At 50.0% G+C, this 14,909-nt stretch overlaps 2 protein-coding genes across 13 annotated transcripts in view; one reads left to right on the plus strand and one right to left on the minus strand.

The window, feature by feature from the left end:
* The window catches only part of Appl2 (adaptor protein, phosphotyrosine interacting with PH domain and leucine zipper 2), a 42,488-nt gene that overhangs the window by 25,682 nt on the left and 1,897 nt on the right, over positions 1–14,909 (plus strand). For 3 of the 4 annotated variants that reach the window (XR_005283662.1, XM_038314897.1, XM_038314899.1), the window contains exons 8-19: positions 352–498; positions 3,584–3,666; positions 5,698–5,856; positions 7,017–7,205; positions 8,221–8,263; positions 8,341–8,397; positions 8,479–8,567; positions 10,103–10,261; positions 10,422–10,474; positions 11,675–11,849; positions 13,808–13,844; positions 14,034–14,174. Coding sequence is in view for 3 of the 4 variants with exons in the window: in XM_038314897.1 (XP_038170825.1) it covers positions 352–498; positions 3,584–3,666; positions 5,698–5,856; positions 7,017–7,205; positions 8,221–8,263; positions 8,341–8,397; positions 8,479–8,567; positions 10,103–10,261; positions 10,422–10,474; positions 11,675–11,849; positions 13,808–13,844; positions 14,034–14,174 (1,332 nt within the window). In the remaining variant the exon portion in view is untranslated. Of the gene's footprint in view, positions 1–351; positions 499–3,583; positions 3,667–5,697; positions 5,857–7,016; positions 7,206–8,220; positions 8,264–8,340; positions 8,430–8,478; positions 8,568–10,102; positions 10,262–10,421; positions 10,475–11,674; positions 11,850–13,807; positions 13,845–14,033; positions 14,175–14,909 lie in introns of all 4 variants that reach the window. The other variant, XM_038314898.1, reaches the window with a different exon arrangement.
* Washc4 (WASH complex subunit 4) overlaps positions 12,529–14,909 on the minus strand; it is a 60,837-nt gene continuing 58,456 nt past the window's right edge. For all 9 annotated transcript variants that reach the window (XR_005283657.2, XR_005283656.2, XR_005283661.2 and 6 more), the window contains 2 exons: positions 14,045–14,132; positions 12,529–12,929 (listed from right to left, as the gene is read on the minus strand). The gene's annotated coding sequence lies outside the window, so the exon portion shown is untranslated. The remainder of the gene's footprint in view (positions 12,930–14,044; positions 14,133–14,909) is intronic.

The following is a 14,909-nucleotide window of genomic DNA, read 5'->3' on the forward strand; positions in this document are numbered from 1 at the left end:
TGAGCTCCCGCTAGCTCAGGTCAGCTGAATCTGGGTTTCCCCATCATGATTTTGACCCATTTGTTCATATTATCGCTCCTCCCTGTCCTCGACTGTGCGGGGAGCTCAGCCCAGCGGTTAGTTGTGGATCTGCACCTGCTTCCATCTGTTTCCGGAAGAGGGTTCTAGCGTCTCCGGGGTTGCAGACTGTAGGCTGGTTGTCCTCTGCTTTACGTCTGATACATACTATGTTTGTCTTTCTGGATCTGCGGTGTCTCATTCAGGATGGGTTTTCTCATTCCGTCCATTCACCCCTTGCAGAATTCTTGGACCCCACGGGCAACTTGAAGTTCTCCTTCTCCCTCTCTGCAGGTGAAGACTGAAGTCGGGAAAGAGGTGGCGGCTGCGCGGCGGAAGCAGCACCTGTCATCCCTCCAGTACTACTGCGCGCTCAACGCGCTGCAGTACCGCAAGCGGATGGCCATGATGGAACCCTTGATAGGCTTTGCCCACGGACAGGTAGGGCCCTGTACCATGAGGGAAGACCCAGAGCAGTGGTCAGGAGACATGGGAGCGTTGCCATAGAAACAGATGCACCGTATCCTGGGAACGTTCCTGGGGCTCGGTTCTTAGGAGAACTTCCAGCTGGGCTTGACCTGTGAGGCCATATGTTCAGGAAGCTATGGCCCAATCCCAAGCCTCCCTCAGGGAAGAGCCTGCCTGCCTGCCCACCGGCCTCTCACCCAGGAAAGCCCGTCCTGGCTCTGCTTTCCTAGTTGCAGCTTTCTGCCCAGGCCTCGTGGCTGGTTTTAGAGCCCGGTGTGTTTTAGAGCTCACTCCCACCTAAGCTGGGTGGCTTGGACAGAGGGTGTGCCTTCTCTTCTCGGTACTGCCAGGCTCACTCTGGCGGGGCCATTTTCCAGTGTCATGCCCCTGAAGTCACTGCCAGTGCACCCTCCAGGGCCATGGGGAAATGGTGCCCATGCTTTCTGAAGTCTTCCGTGCAGGAGTTCCTCGGCAGCTTCCCTCCTCCTTAGTGATCTGCTGCGTCTTAAGACATGCTCTCATTTAAGGATGCCAGCCCAGCTGCGGTGGCACAGAGGCGTGTCGGGGCCAGCCTGAGCTTTACCTGCCTTCCCCCACTGATTGTCAACCCTTATGTCAGACAGGAGAAATGCACCTAGAATCTTAGGTCATTTACAGTCTGCGAACTAAAAATGACACGAAGAAACCAAATGCTCCTAAGACCAGTTGCCAGTTTAAAACATACATGAACAGCTCGGGCTTTTGTATGCATTTTAAAATTGCATATATTTCAAAATACATTCATCATCGGCTTCACTTAGGAAAGGGGGGATCTGGACATCTTTAAGCATCCACCCACACTGTCTGTAATCCCTAATACAGTTGCTAAACGTTGATGGGGGAGTTCCAGAACTCAGCTCATACCTGCAATCTAGCTGCTCTGTCGCCTGAATAAAGATGGGCACTGTGCTGACTCTCTGCCCCCCCTCCTGGAGCTAGGTACTGCACTTGGCCCTGAGATGGCAGACTTGTTAGAGACCATGCTCTTTGTAGTCACTTCCTGTGTGCCCTCCCAGGCTGGCAGCCCTTACCTTGGGCAGTAATCCCTGCTCACCTGCAGGTCCAGGAGCATGGCAGGGAAGGTTTATTTACCGTCTCAGATAAAAAGCTCCAGTCTGGGCAGTCTATGGATCTTGGTTGGTGGACAGTCTGACAGGACCCAAAGAATGTGTCCAGGAGGTTCCTTGCTTTTCACAGCCCATGACTGCACTGTCTCCCCAGCCAGGCTTTTAAAGAGGAGAGGTAGATACTGTACACACACAGCCCCGGCCTAGAACGGCAGAACCGTGCCATCGCTGCTGGGTGGCCCAGGCATCGGGTTAGAGGACCACGGAAGGAACGTTTCATTTTGCATCTGAAAACTCCTCATTCAAGAGGCAGGACTGGTAGTAGTCCCTTCTCCGCAGAACTCTGAAGTCCTCAGAGCTGGAGTTCTCCCTACAACAGGAACTGCTGGGTGACTCAGAAGTGTGTGTGCCTGCCTTAGCCCTTTCGATCAGTGTTTGTGGGACACCGCCTGTGTTAGCTCATGTGTGTGCGCTGCACCCGGCTGTTTGCAGGCCCATTGGTGGAGACCTCTCAGACTTTAACACTTAGAAAACAGACTTCAATACTGAGGTTTTATTTGTATAGGTTTTCCAAAATCATATGTGTGTGTGTACGTACATGTGTGGGCATGCACATGCTGTGGCCTGCATGTAGATATAACAGGACAACTGCAGGCTTCAGTGTTCTCCTCCCATCATGTGGCTCCTGGGATCAAGCTTAGGGTGTGAGGCTTGGTGGCAAGACAGAGCCATCTCAAGAGCCCTGCACGGATCTCAGAGTACATAAAGTGACCTGTCATATGGCATTGACAGGGTAAGTGCCAGGCAGGGCTTTAGGGCCCCTCTGTTCATCATGTGCTTAGGATTGGGTACCCCAAAGAGCTCGGAGTAACTGGAGAGCAAGCTTGTTAAAACAATGTTCCAAAGGAGGTCATCAAGGAAGGACAAGAGACCCCAGAGGCGGAGCCATGACAAAGCACAAGGCTGACTTAAACGTTGGAAATTAGCTGATGAGTACTGTTTGGTTGACATTTCAGGGACTGAAATAGATTTACAATCTTGATCTGAATCAAAGGTCAGCCTGTGTGTACTGCCTCATGAGATAATCCTCCTCATCAGCTGTACTTACCCCGATGACCTAAAGACACAGGTGCACACATTTTCCCAGGGTGTTCTCGGGCTCGAGGGAAGGATATAAAACCCTGCTGATAAACATCCACTGGCCTTTTTAGGGAGAGACTTCAGTTTCTTTGCCCACTGCCCAGGCCACGATCCACTTCCAGATGAGCCAAAATGGCACATGGAAAGACTGCCCATGCTAAGTGCTTTCTGTCTGTCTGTCTGTCTGTCTGTGGTTCATGGTTAAGTCCCTGTCATCAGGCACGTGAAGTGCAGCATTCATACCTCAGGTTTTGGAAAGCCCTTCAGAGAAGCAGGTTGGAGCTTTTTTGGCCGGGCAGCTTCAGGCGTCTGTCACACCCAGAAGCGTTCTCTCCCCCGTGTCTGGCCCTTCACACGTGTTGGGTGCCCAGATGTTGGCCCAGGGAGTGTGCTCAGGCAGATGTTAGCCCTGCATTGGGTGGACATCTCATGCTATACTCCATCAAATGTGTCGGTGCCCTGCTGGTCGTGAGCATCTGTCACGTGGTTCATCTCCATGTAACACTAGTGGTAAAACTGGAAGAGAAAGCTGCAGTTTCAGAGGGGGTCAGTTGTGGTTATTGGCACCAAGGGTTTATTCCCTTTCTGTATTCCTGGTGTCTCCTGCAGTTCAGCAAGGCTGTCAAGCTCCATTTCCCCACTGACAAACACACTGTGTACTTGGACATCTTAACTGCCGTGAAGGGATGCTGCCAGACTGTCAGCAAGGAGGGGCTGGCAGCCACATCAGCTATTCCCACACCATCTCATAGTTAGGGAATCATCTGGGACCTTCTAGCTGATGTTCAGAGTACTGCCATTGTATCTTTCAGATTAACTTTTTCAAGAGAGGAGCAGAGATGTTCTCCAAAAGTATGGACGGTTTCTTGTCATCCGTTACAGGCATGGTTCAGAGGTAACGCTGCTCTCAGGCTAGGCCGTGGGTCCCCTTTGTCTTCCCACTGAGTCACCCTTACCCTGTAATATCACCTAGCAGGCAAGCGCCCAGCTTGAAAGCATGGTACTGCCCATGGCTCTAAGCGCTCCCAGTGCCTGAATCGCCTTTGTTAGTGTTTAGGTGTCACATGCTGTGAGCCCTCTGCGGTAGTGGGATCAGCAACCGCAACAGCTCCACTTTCAGGGAATTCTAGGGTCATACTAGCTCACAGTAGACCAGCAAGATGCCAAGCCTTTGTATTTATGTCAGCGAGCTGCAGTTCAGCCGTGGAGTGCACATCTCAGTCCTCAGATGGTCTTCTGGGCTCGGGAGGGCTGCCCCGGCTCCTGCCTGCAGCCTCAGACAGGAGCTCTGAGGTGGCTCGTGGAGCACACTGCAGGCTGGTCTCTCCCTATGCATGAGAATGTCACTCTCTAATACCTATGAAGACTGCTGTGTGTTGGGGTGGGCAGGTTAGAGTTGAAGAGTTAGAAGGTGGGAGGAGGAGTCAGGAAGTCAGACTGGGGTGCATGAGGCCCCCCGTTCAGAACCTCTCACCCCACCCCCAAAGAGGGGCTACCAAGTGAAAATAATGAATATGGAATCTACTTCATTTGAGAAAATGAGAACGTTCTCTTGAAGCGGTTACATTTCAGATAGCTTAAGAGACCCAGCAGGAATTTACCCAAGCAGAAGTCCATGAAAGGCTCTGAAGACGAGGAGTAAACCCTGAAGAACCAGTGTGAACTCTGGCCTCCATGACTGGGACAGGAAGCTGTGTTCTTCGGGAAAGCCAGGCCCTGGGCTTATGACCGGCAGCAGGGGTAGAGCCAGGCCAGACTTAACAGTGATGCCAGAGATGTCTGTGACATCACCTTCTTCCCTTGGGGTGTTAAGAGGCCATCACAGAGCCTGTCACTCTGAAAGGGGCCCATTCTCATCTCTCATCTCTCAAGTCTGAAGTTTTATTTGCTTTGCAGACAGGGTCCCACTTTGTAGCTCTGGCTGGCCTGGAACTCTGCCTCCTGGGATGAAAGGTGTACATCACCATTCCTGGCAGAGCGCTGATTTTTTTCTTAGCACTTGAATTTCACGCCAGTGAGCAAATGCCACCGTTGTTCTTCGGGCATGGGAATCTTGTGCTGTTGCATTTTATGCAGGCGCAGCCCACCCACGTGAAGCCCTCGGGCAGCGTCTGGTGCGGGCACTAAATCTCTGCATTCCTATAAGGGACACTCACCTAGATGAGTTGAGAGCTGGGTGGAACAGCCAGGCTGGAGAAAATAAATCCTGGGCACAGAATGTGAGAAACTAGTCAGTGTGACTTTGCTGCACGAGTCTGCCCGGCTCCTCCTGCCCACCATGGTTCTGTCTTTTGTGTGACCCTTGTTTCTAGTTTGCATTCTCAGCTGTGGGGCCGTCTGGGGATTCCTTTCTAGACTCCATAACCTATTCCTGTCCTCAGTAGGAGAATGGTGAGGCCGAAAGAGCAGCTCCTGTTAAAGTTCCAAGTTTTCTACATGTCAGCACACAGCACGTGAAGCCAGGGCTATCGCACCAGAGCCTAGACAGTGGCCCCTTTCTTTCTCTGTGAGCAGTTCTTGACCAGTGTATGATGGTCCCAGGACAATCTTTGGCTCGTTGTTGTACCTTAATGTTTCCCGGTCATTCCTGACTCTCATAGCCTCAGATCCTGAGCTAGGCAGTGCTTTCCCGCTCCTTCCCTTAGGGGTCTTCGATAGGCTGCCCGTGTGTAGACCCTGAGGATGGGTTTCCAGAGCAGCTCCTAGGTCTGCGCTAGCAGGTCTGAGTGTGACCCCTGAACCAGTGTTGTTCTAGAATGGTAGGCTTGTATCACTCCGGTAATGCAGCTCTCTGGACCCAAGTAGAGGGTGGAAAGCTGGCGGCTCCATCTGTAATGCGGGAAGTGTCAGTGGGTGAAGCGGGCCCTGCCCCCTTGTGGTGAGTTGGCCTGTGGAGAGTGACTGACCGAGACCCTTCTGTCTGAAGCATTCAGGTGGATCTGGAAGCTGAGGCAGACAAGATGCGCGTGTCCCAGCAAGAGCTGCTTTCTGTCGATGAATCTGTTTACACTCCGGACAGTGATGTGGCCACACCACAGATCAACAGGAACCTCATCCAGAAGGCTGGCTACCTCAATCTCAGAAAGTGAGAACGCCATGCCGCCTTTGGCTGAGCTCACCCTTTGCTGGGATGTGGCCCCGGAATCTGTTTCTCATGTCACCAGTGAGGCCTGTGGGTGGTAGTAGGAGACAGGCCTGACGGGGGAAGCTTTTGGGACCCAAGTTCCAAGCTACACTGAGACAAAGATGACAACAGCCGGAAGAACCTGGAGTTCCAGGGGCTGCAACTACAGGCATTGAGAGTTATAGCCCTCAGCCCCTGCTGGCTGAAGGGTAAGAGCAATACCGTAGAGGGCTGTGCCGAGGCAAGATCAGTTAGATCTCTCCAGATCGGATTATACCAATGTCATGATCATGTCTTTAAATGTCCGCCTGTTTCTAAGACCCCAAGAGGCTGCATCTGTCAGGTGTGGAGTGCACTGGTGTTGGTGGCGGATTCCTGTCTGGGATGCATGAGTCCTGCTTCACTGCTGTTGACTGAGCTCTCGTTTGTTGGGGGCCCTCCAGGGTTAGCAGTTGCTGTTAAAATAATTTTGGAGGGAGACACACAGCGCCTTGCAGGTAGTTGCTATTTAGTTGATAGTAAACTAAGTCTATCTTTAGGCTTATCTGAGAAATTGCCAGCTCTTTTCTGCAGGTGAGGCCTCTCCCAGACCTATCAGTGTGAGACTATAAGCTAAATGTCCCCATTAGTTCTGTGGCAGGGAGGAGCCACTCCACAAAGTTATGACGCTTTTGCCAAGAAGCTGCATTTTCCTCATGTATGCAGCCCACCAAATGGGAATGTCCTCCAGGTAGAGCCCCAGGATTGGGGGAGAGGCACTGTGACCCTGATGACTGGTAGAATCAGAACAGTTCAGTTCTACATCCTGGGGAAAGGATGCAGGCTTCAGTTCCTCATTGTGATGGACGGATCCTAGTGAGGGCTGCTGGGTTTGGAGGCCGATGGTAGGCATATGTGCCCACAGTACTGGCCTTGGTGCGGTCACTGCTCACGGGAACAGAGCCGTCTTCCTAGTGACTTAGGCTAACTGTGTTTCTGCCACTGTTCACGGTATGAGTTTCAGAGTTTTCGTTTAATGCAAAGACATTTCTAAAACACGCCAGTTTCTAAGAACGGGCAACATGATATGAAGGGTGTTCCTGTGCTCTAGTGCTAATGGACCTCCACACACAACCCCACAGCAAGACAGGGCTGGTCACCACCACCTGGGAGAGGCTCTACTTCTTCACGCAAGGCGGGAACCTCATGTGCCAGCCCAGGGGAGCCGTGGCCGGAGGCCTGATTCAGGACCTGGACAACTGCTCTGTGATGGCCGTGGACTGCGAGGATCGGCGATACTGCTTCCAGATCTCCACGCCCAGCGGCAAACCGTACGCTCTGTCTCACACTGCAGGGCCTCCCAAGGATGGTTTCCAGTTCTCTGTAAATAGAGACAGTGACCACTTGGGCTCAGCTCACCTTGTTCAGGACCCCGTCAGGATCCAGCTGTGTCTTGGGAGGGGAGGGGATGTGGACAGGACAGATGTAGCAGGTGGTGCTTGTCAGATAGATCTGAGAAAGCTGGGACTCTGTTTCAGAGCAAGGCTCAGGAGCGCAGGCAGCAAACTGTCCAATAAGTCCATTTTACATCTGGAACATTCTCTACAGAAGTATCATTTAACCACACTGTCCCCACACCTTGAGAACTTGGGGGCCCAAAAGGCGATACCTGAAAATGTGGTAGCCTGTGGCTATCACAGTGGGTCTCATCCCAGTGGGTCCCCTCATGTCGAGCAGTGTTTCAGTTTGTATTTAGGGTTCTAAATCCTAGGAAATACCTCAGGCTTTGCCTGCCTAGAGGGTGGTGATGGGAATGGTGGGAGCCTGTGGGCCATCCCTTCCCCGAGTTAGAGCAGTTAGACACTGTTCTTCCTGACAGTGGCCATGGCTCAGGACTAAGATGCCCATATTCTAGTGGTCCCATGTAGTTCCTGAACACCCGGAGCCTGGGTCTTTCAGGTACACAGATGGCATCTGTGTTCCTCTACCACAGAGCCCGAGAGCTAAGGCCACTATAAAGGTGGAACGTCTTTGGTGTATGGACTTTCACTGCTTGAATGCACACTAGGTCCTTCCTCAGAGAACGAGGGGGCAGGGAATGCCCTATCTTGGATCACCTAAGAAGAGCATCAAGACAATTCTCATTTGTAGTCAGAGGCTAGCTGATCCAGGTCCAGCCTTCTCACGTTCAGAAGAGAACGAGGTCTGGAGATGTGTCCCGCAGAAGGGCCAGGCCAACAGCTGCACTCTTCCACCGTGACACGCTGCTTCCCGAGGCCAAGTAGTTAGCGAACATTGCCTTAGTCCCCAAACCAGGGAAGCACTGATGCATCTTGTTTGTTTCAGGGGGATAATTCTCCAAGCAGAGAGCAGAAAGGAATACGAAGAGGTAAGGCTCTCTGTCTCACCCCTGTCCTCCTGGGATGAGCAGCTGGGATTCAGTGTTCTTCCTAATGTCCTCCACAGTGGATATGTGCGGTAAACAACATCTCCAGGCAGATCTACCTGACGGACAACCCAGAGGTAATTAGCACCTGCCTGCACTCCACTGCAAGGTAGGTGTCCCTTCCCGGACTGAGCGTGTGTCTTGTGGCTTACATGTAGGCCGTAGCCATCAAGCTGAACCAGACGGCTCTTCAGGCGGTGACTCCAATTACAAGCTTTGGGAAAAAACAAGAAAGCTCTTGCTCCAGGTAACTAAAAGACAGGGAAAAATGGCCCTCTGTGGAGCCGAACTGCTAGGAATCTGAAAAGAGCTGTTCCCAGCCCTCACAACCCCGGATTCCACAGCACAGGCGACAGGCGGGGCCAGTATTCAACCTGATTTCAGGATGCCTGTCCAGTCCACTGGGCCGGACCTCAGTGCGAGATAAGACGTGCATCCTGGCCACTGGCTCTACGAGGGCAGTGTAGCCCTCATCCCCTTGTGTGTGTGTCCATGTTCCTGCTTGAGCCTTTTCTGCATAGATGGTTGTTTTCATAATTCTTTCAATAAGTCTATCATTTATTTATTAGCATTGAATATTCGGGCCATTTAGAGGTTGTTTTTTCTTTATTGTGTATATGTAGTTATTTTCTGACCAGAGACTCCTGTGTTTTGTCTCTGGGAGTTATCACATAGTCAGGTGGTAGTTATCACGTAGATATCAGGTGGAGTTATTACATAGTCTTTAGTGGCATGGTAGAAAGAGCTCCAAATGGTCTACAAATAGTTTTCTAAGCACTTCCTTTTAGACCATTAATTGTGTAGCTCCCTGGGGTCCATGCACTTGGCATTGGGTATGTGAGAAAGAATGATAGGCCAGCAGATAGATTTGAGTCATTGTAAAAACCTTGGTGACCCCTGCCCAGGAATGACAGGCCGTGGGGACAAGGCTGAGGGGTTAAGGGGCAACATGCAGAACCAGGTTGACACAAATGACTCTGCATCACCCATAGGATGAACGGGAGGTCGGCGGGGAGACAGAACTGTCTCTAGGCTGGCGTCTTTGGCTTCTACCCACACTTCACTGGGTAGACGCCTGTCAGATTGCCGCTGCAGCTTCCATACAGCACTCAGGTACTGGCATGTTGGTGTCAGAATTAACATGTGAGCAGGTCGTAAGGGCTTATGGTCCAGACTGTAAGACTGGAAATGCTGTGCCTCTCTGTGCACTGCACAGTGCAGGACAGGCTACCCACCATGCGAGGAGTACACTGCGTCACAGTGTAGTGTTCAGGAGGCACACAGGGCACCAGATGCTGTGATGACTTACTGAGAAGGCTTAGTGGTATAATCTGAGCTGGTCATGGGAAGACTTAGAATTGTGCTATACAGAAGCAAGGAACACGTGGTATGTCTGTCTCTCAGGTGCAGGGTGTGTTAGGTGAGTGGAAGGGGGGTTTCAGGAAATAACAGCCCGGTTGCAATGTCGGATCCAGACATCTTGTTCTTTCAGCTCACATGTTTTCAGAGCCTGTGGTATGTCAATGTGTAAATGTGAGTTGCCTGTAGTCTCCAAAAAGCCAGTCTCTAAGGGAGCGACATTAGCTCTAAGTCCTAACACTGCCCAGAATTTTAAGCATCAGAGGGCCTGGAGACGGTGAAGAGATGAAGGGCCTTAGCCAAGGACGGGAAGTTAATGACTGCAGAACGGACTGAGACTAGCTGAAGCTTGCTTTTATTTCAGTATGTAAGTCACATCAGCACTAAACAAGTGACTCAATTTCTTTTTTTTTTATATTATAGTCAAAACATGAAAAATTCAGACACAGAAAATGACAAGATTGTTCCCCAAGCAGCGGGCAGCGCTCCTGACACAGAGGAACTGATTGCACCAGGGACACCCATTCAGTTTGATATTGTACTTCCTGCATCAGAATTCCTCGACCAGAACAGGGGCAGCAGGTATGGCCTCAGGCCTTGGAAAGTGAAAGCCGGGTTGTCTGTCTTTACTCACCACCAAGGACTCTACTGTGCCAGCCTCAGTCCTGAGGGTTCAGGTGCTGAGCTTGTTAGCTGCTGCTCACTGTCAGGATTGCTGACCTCTGGCTGTTTCTTCCCCTAGGCGCACCAACCCTTTCGGTGAGACTGAGGACGCGTCCTTCCCTGAAGCAGAAGGTAGGTGCCCAGAGGTGCTCCTGCTCATTGGTCCTGAAGGTGAGAAGTCATGTGCTAGAGCTCAGGTGCAGCATAGGAACTCAGATCTGACCTTCCAGTTTGTTCCGAGAGAACCTGGACCAAGGGGAAGGCATTATGGCTATCTAAGCTTTAGCCGTAACATCACCTTTTTTGAAGTACCTGCCCAGGAAACTATCATCACATCTAAATAGAAAGCAGATCTTCAAAGAGGGAAAACTGCTCATAATCACAACAGAATCTTAGTAGCTGAGGTGGCAGCAGACATCTGGAGTTCCAGCAGTAGGGAGGCCGAGACAGGAGGATTACTGAGGTGGTAGCAGACATCCGTAGTTCCAGCAGTGGGGAGGCCGAGACAGGAGGATTACTGAGTGCAAGGACTGATTAACTCAGTCAGATTGTGAAGTCTCAGACTGTCACTAGAATGGAGCTCTTCCCAGTGACCCCTCACGTGTAATACCTAAGAATTTGCAGGAGATGAGATGGCTCAGGGATCTCTTGCTGCTCTGGCATTCAGCTCCTGTAACCCCAGCTCCAGAGGACCCAGCGCCCTCTTCTGCACACACCAGGCATGCACACTACACATATAAAATTTTATTTTAAATTTGCATAAACATGGTTGGAGAGAGGACTCAGCAGTTAAGAGCATTAGTGTTCCTGCAGAGGACCCCCAAGTTGGGTTTGGTTCCCAATACCTGTATAGCCTGCTTTGACTTCCTGTAACTCCAGCTACGGGATCTGGTACCATCTCTGGCTTACATAGGCATACACACAAGCAAAACCTTATACATGTAAAATAAAAATACACCTTAAAGTTGGGGTAAACAGTGTTTTTGTTGTTATATTAACAATCTGAGCTGAAACGCGGGCTTAAGACAACTGCACGCACCTGGCTGGATGAGATGGAGCATGCCTAGTAATCTCAGAGCTGGAATCAGTGAGCTAAAGACCCTGCCTCATATACATAAAACTGTATATATAAAACTAACTCCAGACCTGGGCATGGTGGCCCATGCCTTTAATTCTACCACTAGGGAAGCACAGGCAGGTGGATCTCTCCGAGCGAGTTCCAGGACAGCCAGAGCTACAGAGAGTAAGACCCAGGGCATCACCTGTTCTCAGGTCCTGATGTTGGGTCTCAGTCAGCACGTTACGGGATCCTGAGTGCACGTGTTCTTGCAGATTCTCTTCTGCAGCAGATGTTCATCGTTCGGTTTTTGGGCTCAATGGCAGTTAAGACAGATCATACTACCGAAGTGATTTATGAAGCAATGAGACAAGTCCTGGCTGCTCGGGCTATACACAACATCTTCCGCATGACGGAGTCCCATCTGATGGTTACCAGTCAAACTCTGAGGTACCTTCTGTATACTTCATACCTGACTGCCTGTGTAAGGAATATTTACCCGTCTGGAATGGTAATGCTAATGCTTGACATTTAGAATAAAAGATACATACTTAGCAAGAACTGGCTGGGTGTAGTAACACACGAGTGTGATCCCAGCGTGTGGGAGACTGGAGCGGGACTGACACCCGCACAGACGCTGTCTTCAGATTCCTGTTACAGCTGAGCAGCAGGGGCGCACACCTTTAATCCAGCACTCGGGAGGGAGAGGCGGGCAGATCTCCAAGTTGGAGGCCAGCCTGGTCTACAGAGTGAATTCCTGGACAGCCAGGATTGTTAAACAGAGAAATCCTGTCTCGATAATACAGAAACAAACAAAAAGTAAAAGATTGCTGTTCTTAGTGACTATCAACTGAGTATTCCTTACCTGAAATGCTGTGGCAGAAGCGTTTCTGACTTTGGTGTTTTCAAATTTGTACATCTATATAATGAGATAGTTTGCAGATGGGGCCCAAATTTACACAAAATTTGTACATTACACACACAGCCTACAGGAAGTGTTACTATACACAGTATTAATAATTTTGCACAAGCAACAAGGTTTCATGGTGTGGTGTCATGTCTGCACATTCCCAGTTAAAGAGTTTTCAGGTTAGGGTGTCCAGCCTAACCTGAAACACAGGTGACTGCTGTGTGGTCATCTGGTGTCACCTCAGACTAACAGAGACTGTGAATCTGTCTAAAATAAAAATAACCCAACTGCCAGAAGAAACTCTGGAGGCCAGAGGACAGCAGCATCCGCTCCTATTGCCCTCCACCGTAGTCCTTAAGTCTCAATGAGTTGGCAGCAGGCTCCCAGGACCGACCTGTTCAGCCTCACTAGAAGCTGGAGTTACAGGTTCATGTAGCCACACCCAGCTTTTAACACTGGTGCTGGAGTTCCCACAGAGCAAGTGCTCTTACCCACAGCATCGTCCCCAGAGAGGCACAGCTGCACACAGCTCACTCAGAACCCTTACTGGCCTCTCACCTTTCCTCTGAGTGGAATGGAGGACATGTTTCCGTGCTTCAGGGCATTAGAGTTGCTAGTGTCTACATGAAAGAAAAACAGAACATGGTCCACCCATTTACACATCACAGGACATGATTCACCCATGCTATACATCAGAACTACAGAAACCACAATGCTGAATCCCAGGCCTCGACTGTTCTATCTCGACTGTGGTGTAGGGGAATGTGGTACAGTAGTGGTGTTGGGATATCCTGACTTATTGGGAAGCCAGGATATACTTAATATACTTAGAGCCACAATAGGACAGCTCGGCCCTGGAGGAAAGGTGTCCTGACCATCCGGAAGCCAGGCTACCTGAAGCTGAGGTGCAGTTGATGATGGTCTCCCCACAGAATATAGGGATCCTGCTCCTCTCCTGGAGAGCTGCTACAGCTGAGCTCTGCTCTGTTCCCTTAAGGGAGTGTCCTAGCAGAGCTGTCTGCTTCTTTTCAGCTCAAGAGGCTTCCTCTGCTACCACTCTGCTAAAGGGAAGCCCCTGCAGAAATGCAGCTTTTTTTTTACTCTAATCTTAGGGCCAGGGCATATTTCTTTCACTGGCTCTGACTCTAGGAACAAAGCATGTTTCTTTGACACTAGTTTCAGAGCCAGGGTACATGTCTTTAGTCCTGGGTTCAGGGGTAAAGATGTTTCTTTCTCTGACTCTGGGTTCAGAGTCAGGGTGCTCAGAGACTGGTCGGCTTCCTGCCCCAGTTGTCCCTTACCCTACACCAGGTACCTTGGTGTTAGCACACTTGTTCAGCAAAGGCAGAAACTGCAGCACAGGTTCATGTAGGACTGTGTCATCTTTCCCTGAACCAGGCCTTGCCATTTCATGTATGGGATATTTGTGTGATTTCATAATGACCTGGAAACTCAGAGTGTGATACTGTGTGTAGTAACGAGTCTCTTATAATTTCAGGTTGATAGACCCTCAAACTCAAGTGTCAAGAGCCTGTGTAAGTACCTGCTCCATCTTAATGTTGATTACACCTTAGTTCTCTGTTCCCAGGCCTGTGATAATCTCCAGTTCCCTATAATACAGCCTTCTTCAGCTCTTCCATAGAGAATAGTTATGCTGGTTTGTAAATTCCAGTTGTGTTATTATTCATTCTGTCCCGTCCTGTTCCCTTCCCCCACCCCTCCAGTTTGAACTTACCAGTGTCACACAGTTTGCTGCTCATCAAGAAAACAAAAGACTGGTTGGCTTTGTCATCCGAGTGCCGGAGTCCACAGGAGAAGAGTCCCTGAGCACATACATTTTTGAAAGCAACTCAGAAGGCGAAAAGGTCTGTGTCTGTCCATCTCTGCCCTCCCACACACATCTTAATAAGGTTATTTTTAATGGGTTTGGGTTTTGACTATCCATCTTAATATCTAATTGGCTAATATTCAGACAGTAATACCTTCTAGGAAGGCCCCACCTAAAGACAACAACGCTAATAGCTGTATACAATCTCCTAGTGCCACAAAATGCTAAAAGGTACCTCTGTTCTTTTAAAGCAGTGGTTCTCAATTTTCCAAATGTTGTGACCCTGTTGTAACAGTTCCTCATGGTGTGGTGACCCCCAACCATAAAATTATTTTTGTCGCTACTATGTGACTAGTTTTGCTACGGTTATGATTCATAATGTAAACATCTGTTTTCCAGTCATCTTATGGCCCTGTGAAAGGGCTGTTTGATACCCCAAGGGGTCATGGCCCACATGTTGAGAACCACTATTTTTAAATAAATTAAAGCAAAAGTTACAATAGAAAATTGTCTCGGAGGAAACCAAGGAAAGAACATCAAAACCGTTGTTTTGTATGGAAAACCGGTGAACTCATCTGGTATATAGAATTTATCAAAACCAGACCGTTCGCTGAGAACTTGCTTTACCACTGTGTATATAAACATGCAGGGGAGAACACCCTGCTAAGACCTGTGAACAGGACAGTAACCTGACAGTGCCACTGAGCACGGCCCCGGCAGCCAGAGCCTCGCTGCTCCTCAGAACACACCTTTCCTACCTTTGCCCAACACC

The sequence above is a fragment of the Arvicola amphibius genome, chromosome 17, assembly GCF_903992535.2.
Source record: "Arvicola amphibius chromosome 17, mArvAmp1.2, whole genome shotgun sequence".
In the NCBI taxonomy this organism is placed as follows: domain Eukaryota; kingdom Metazoa; phylum Chordata; class Mammalia; order Rodentia; family Cricetidae; genus Arvicola; species Arvicola amphibius.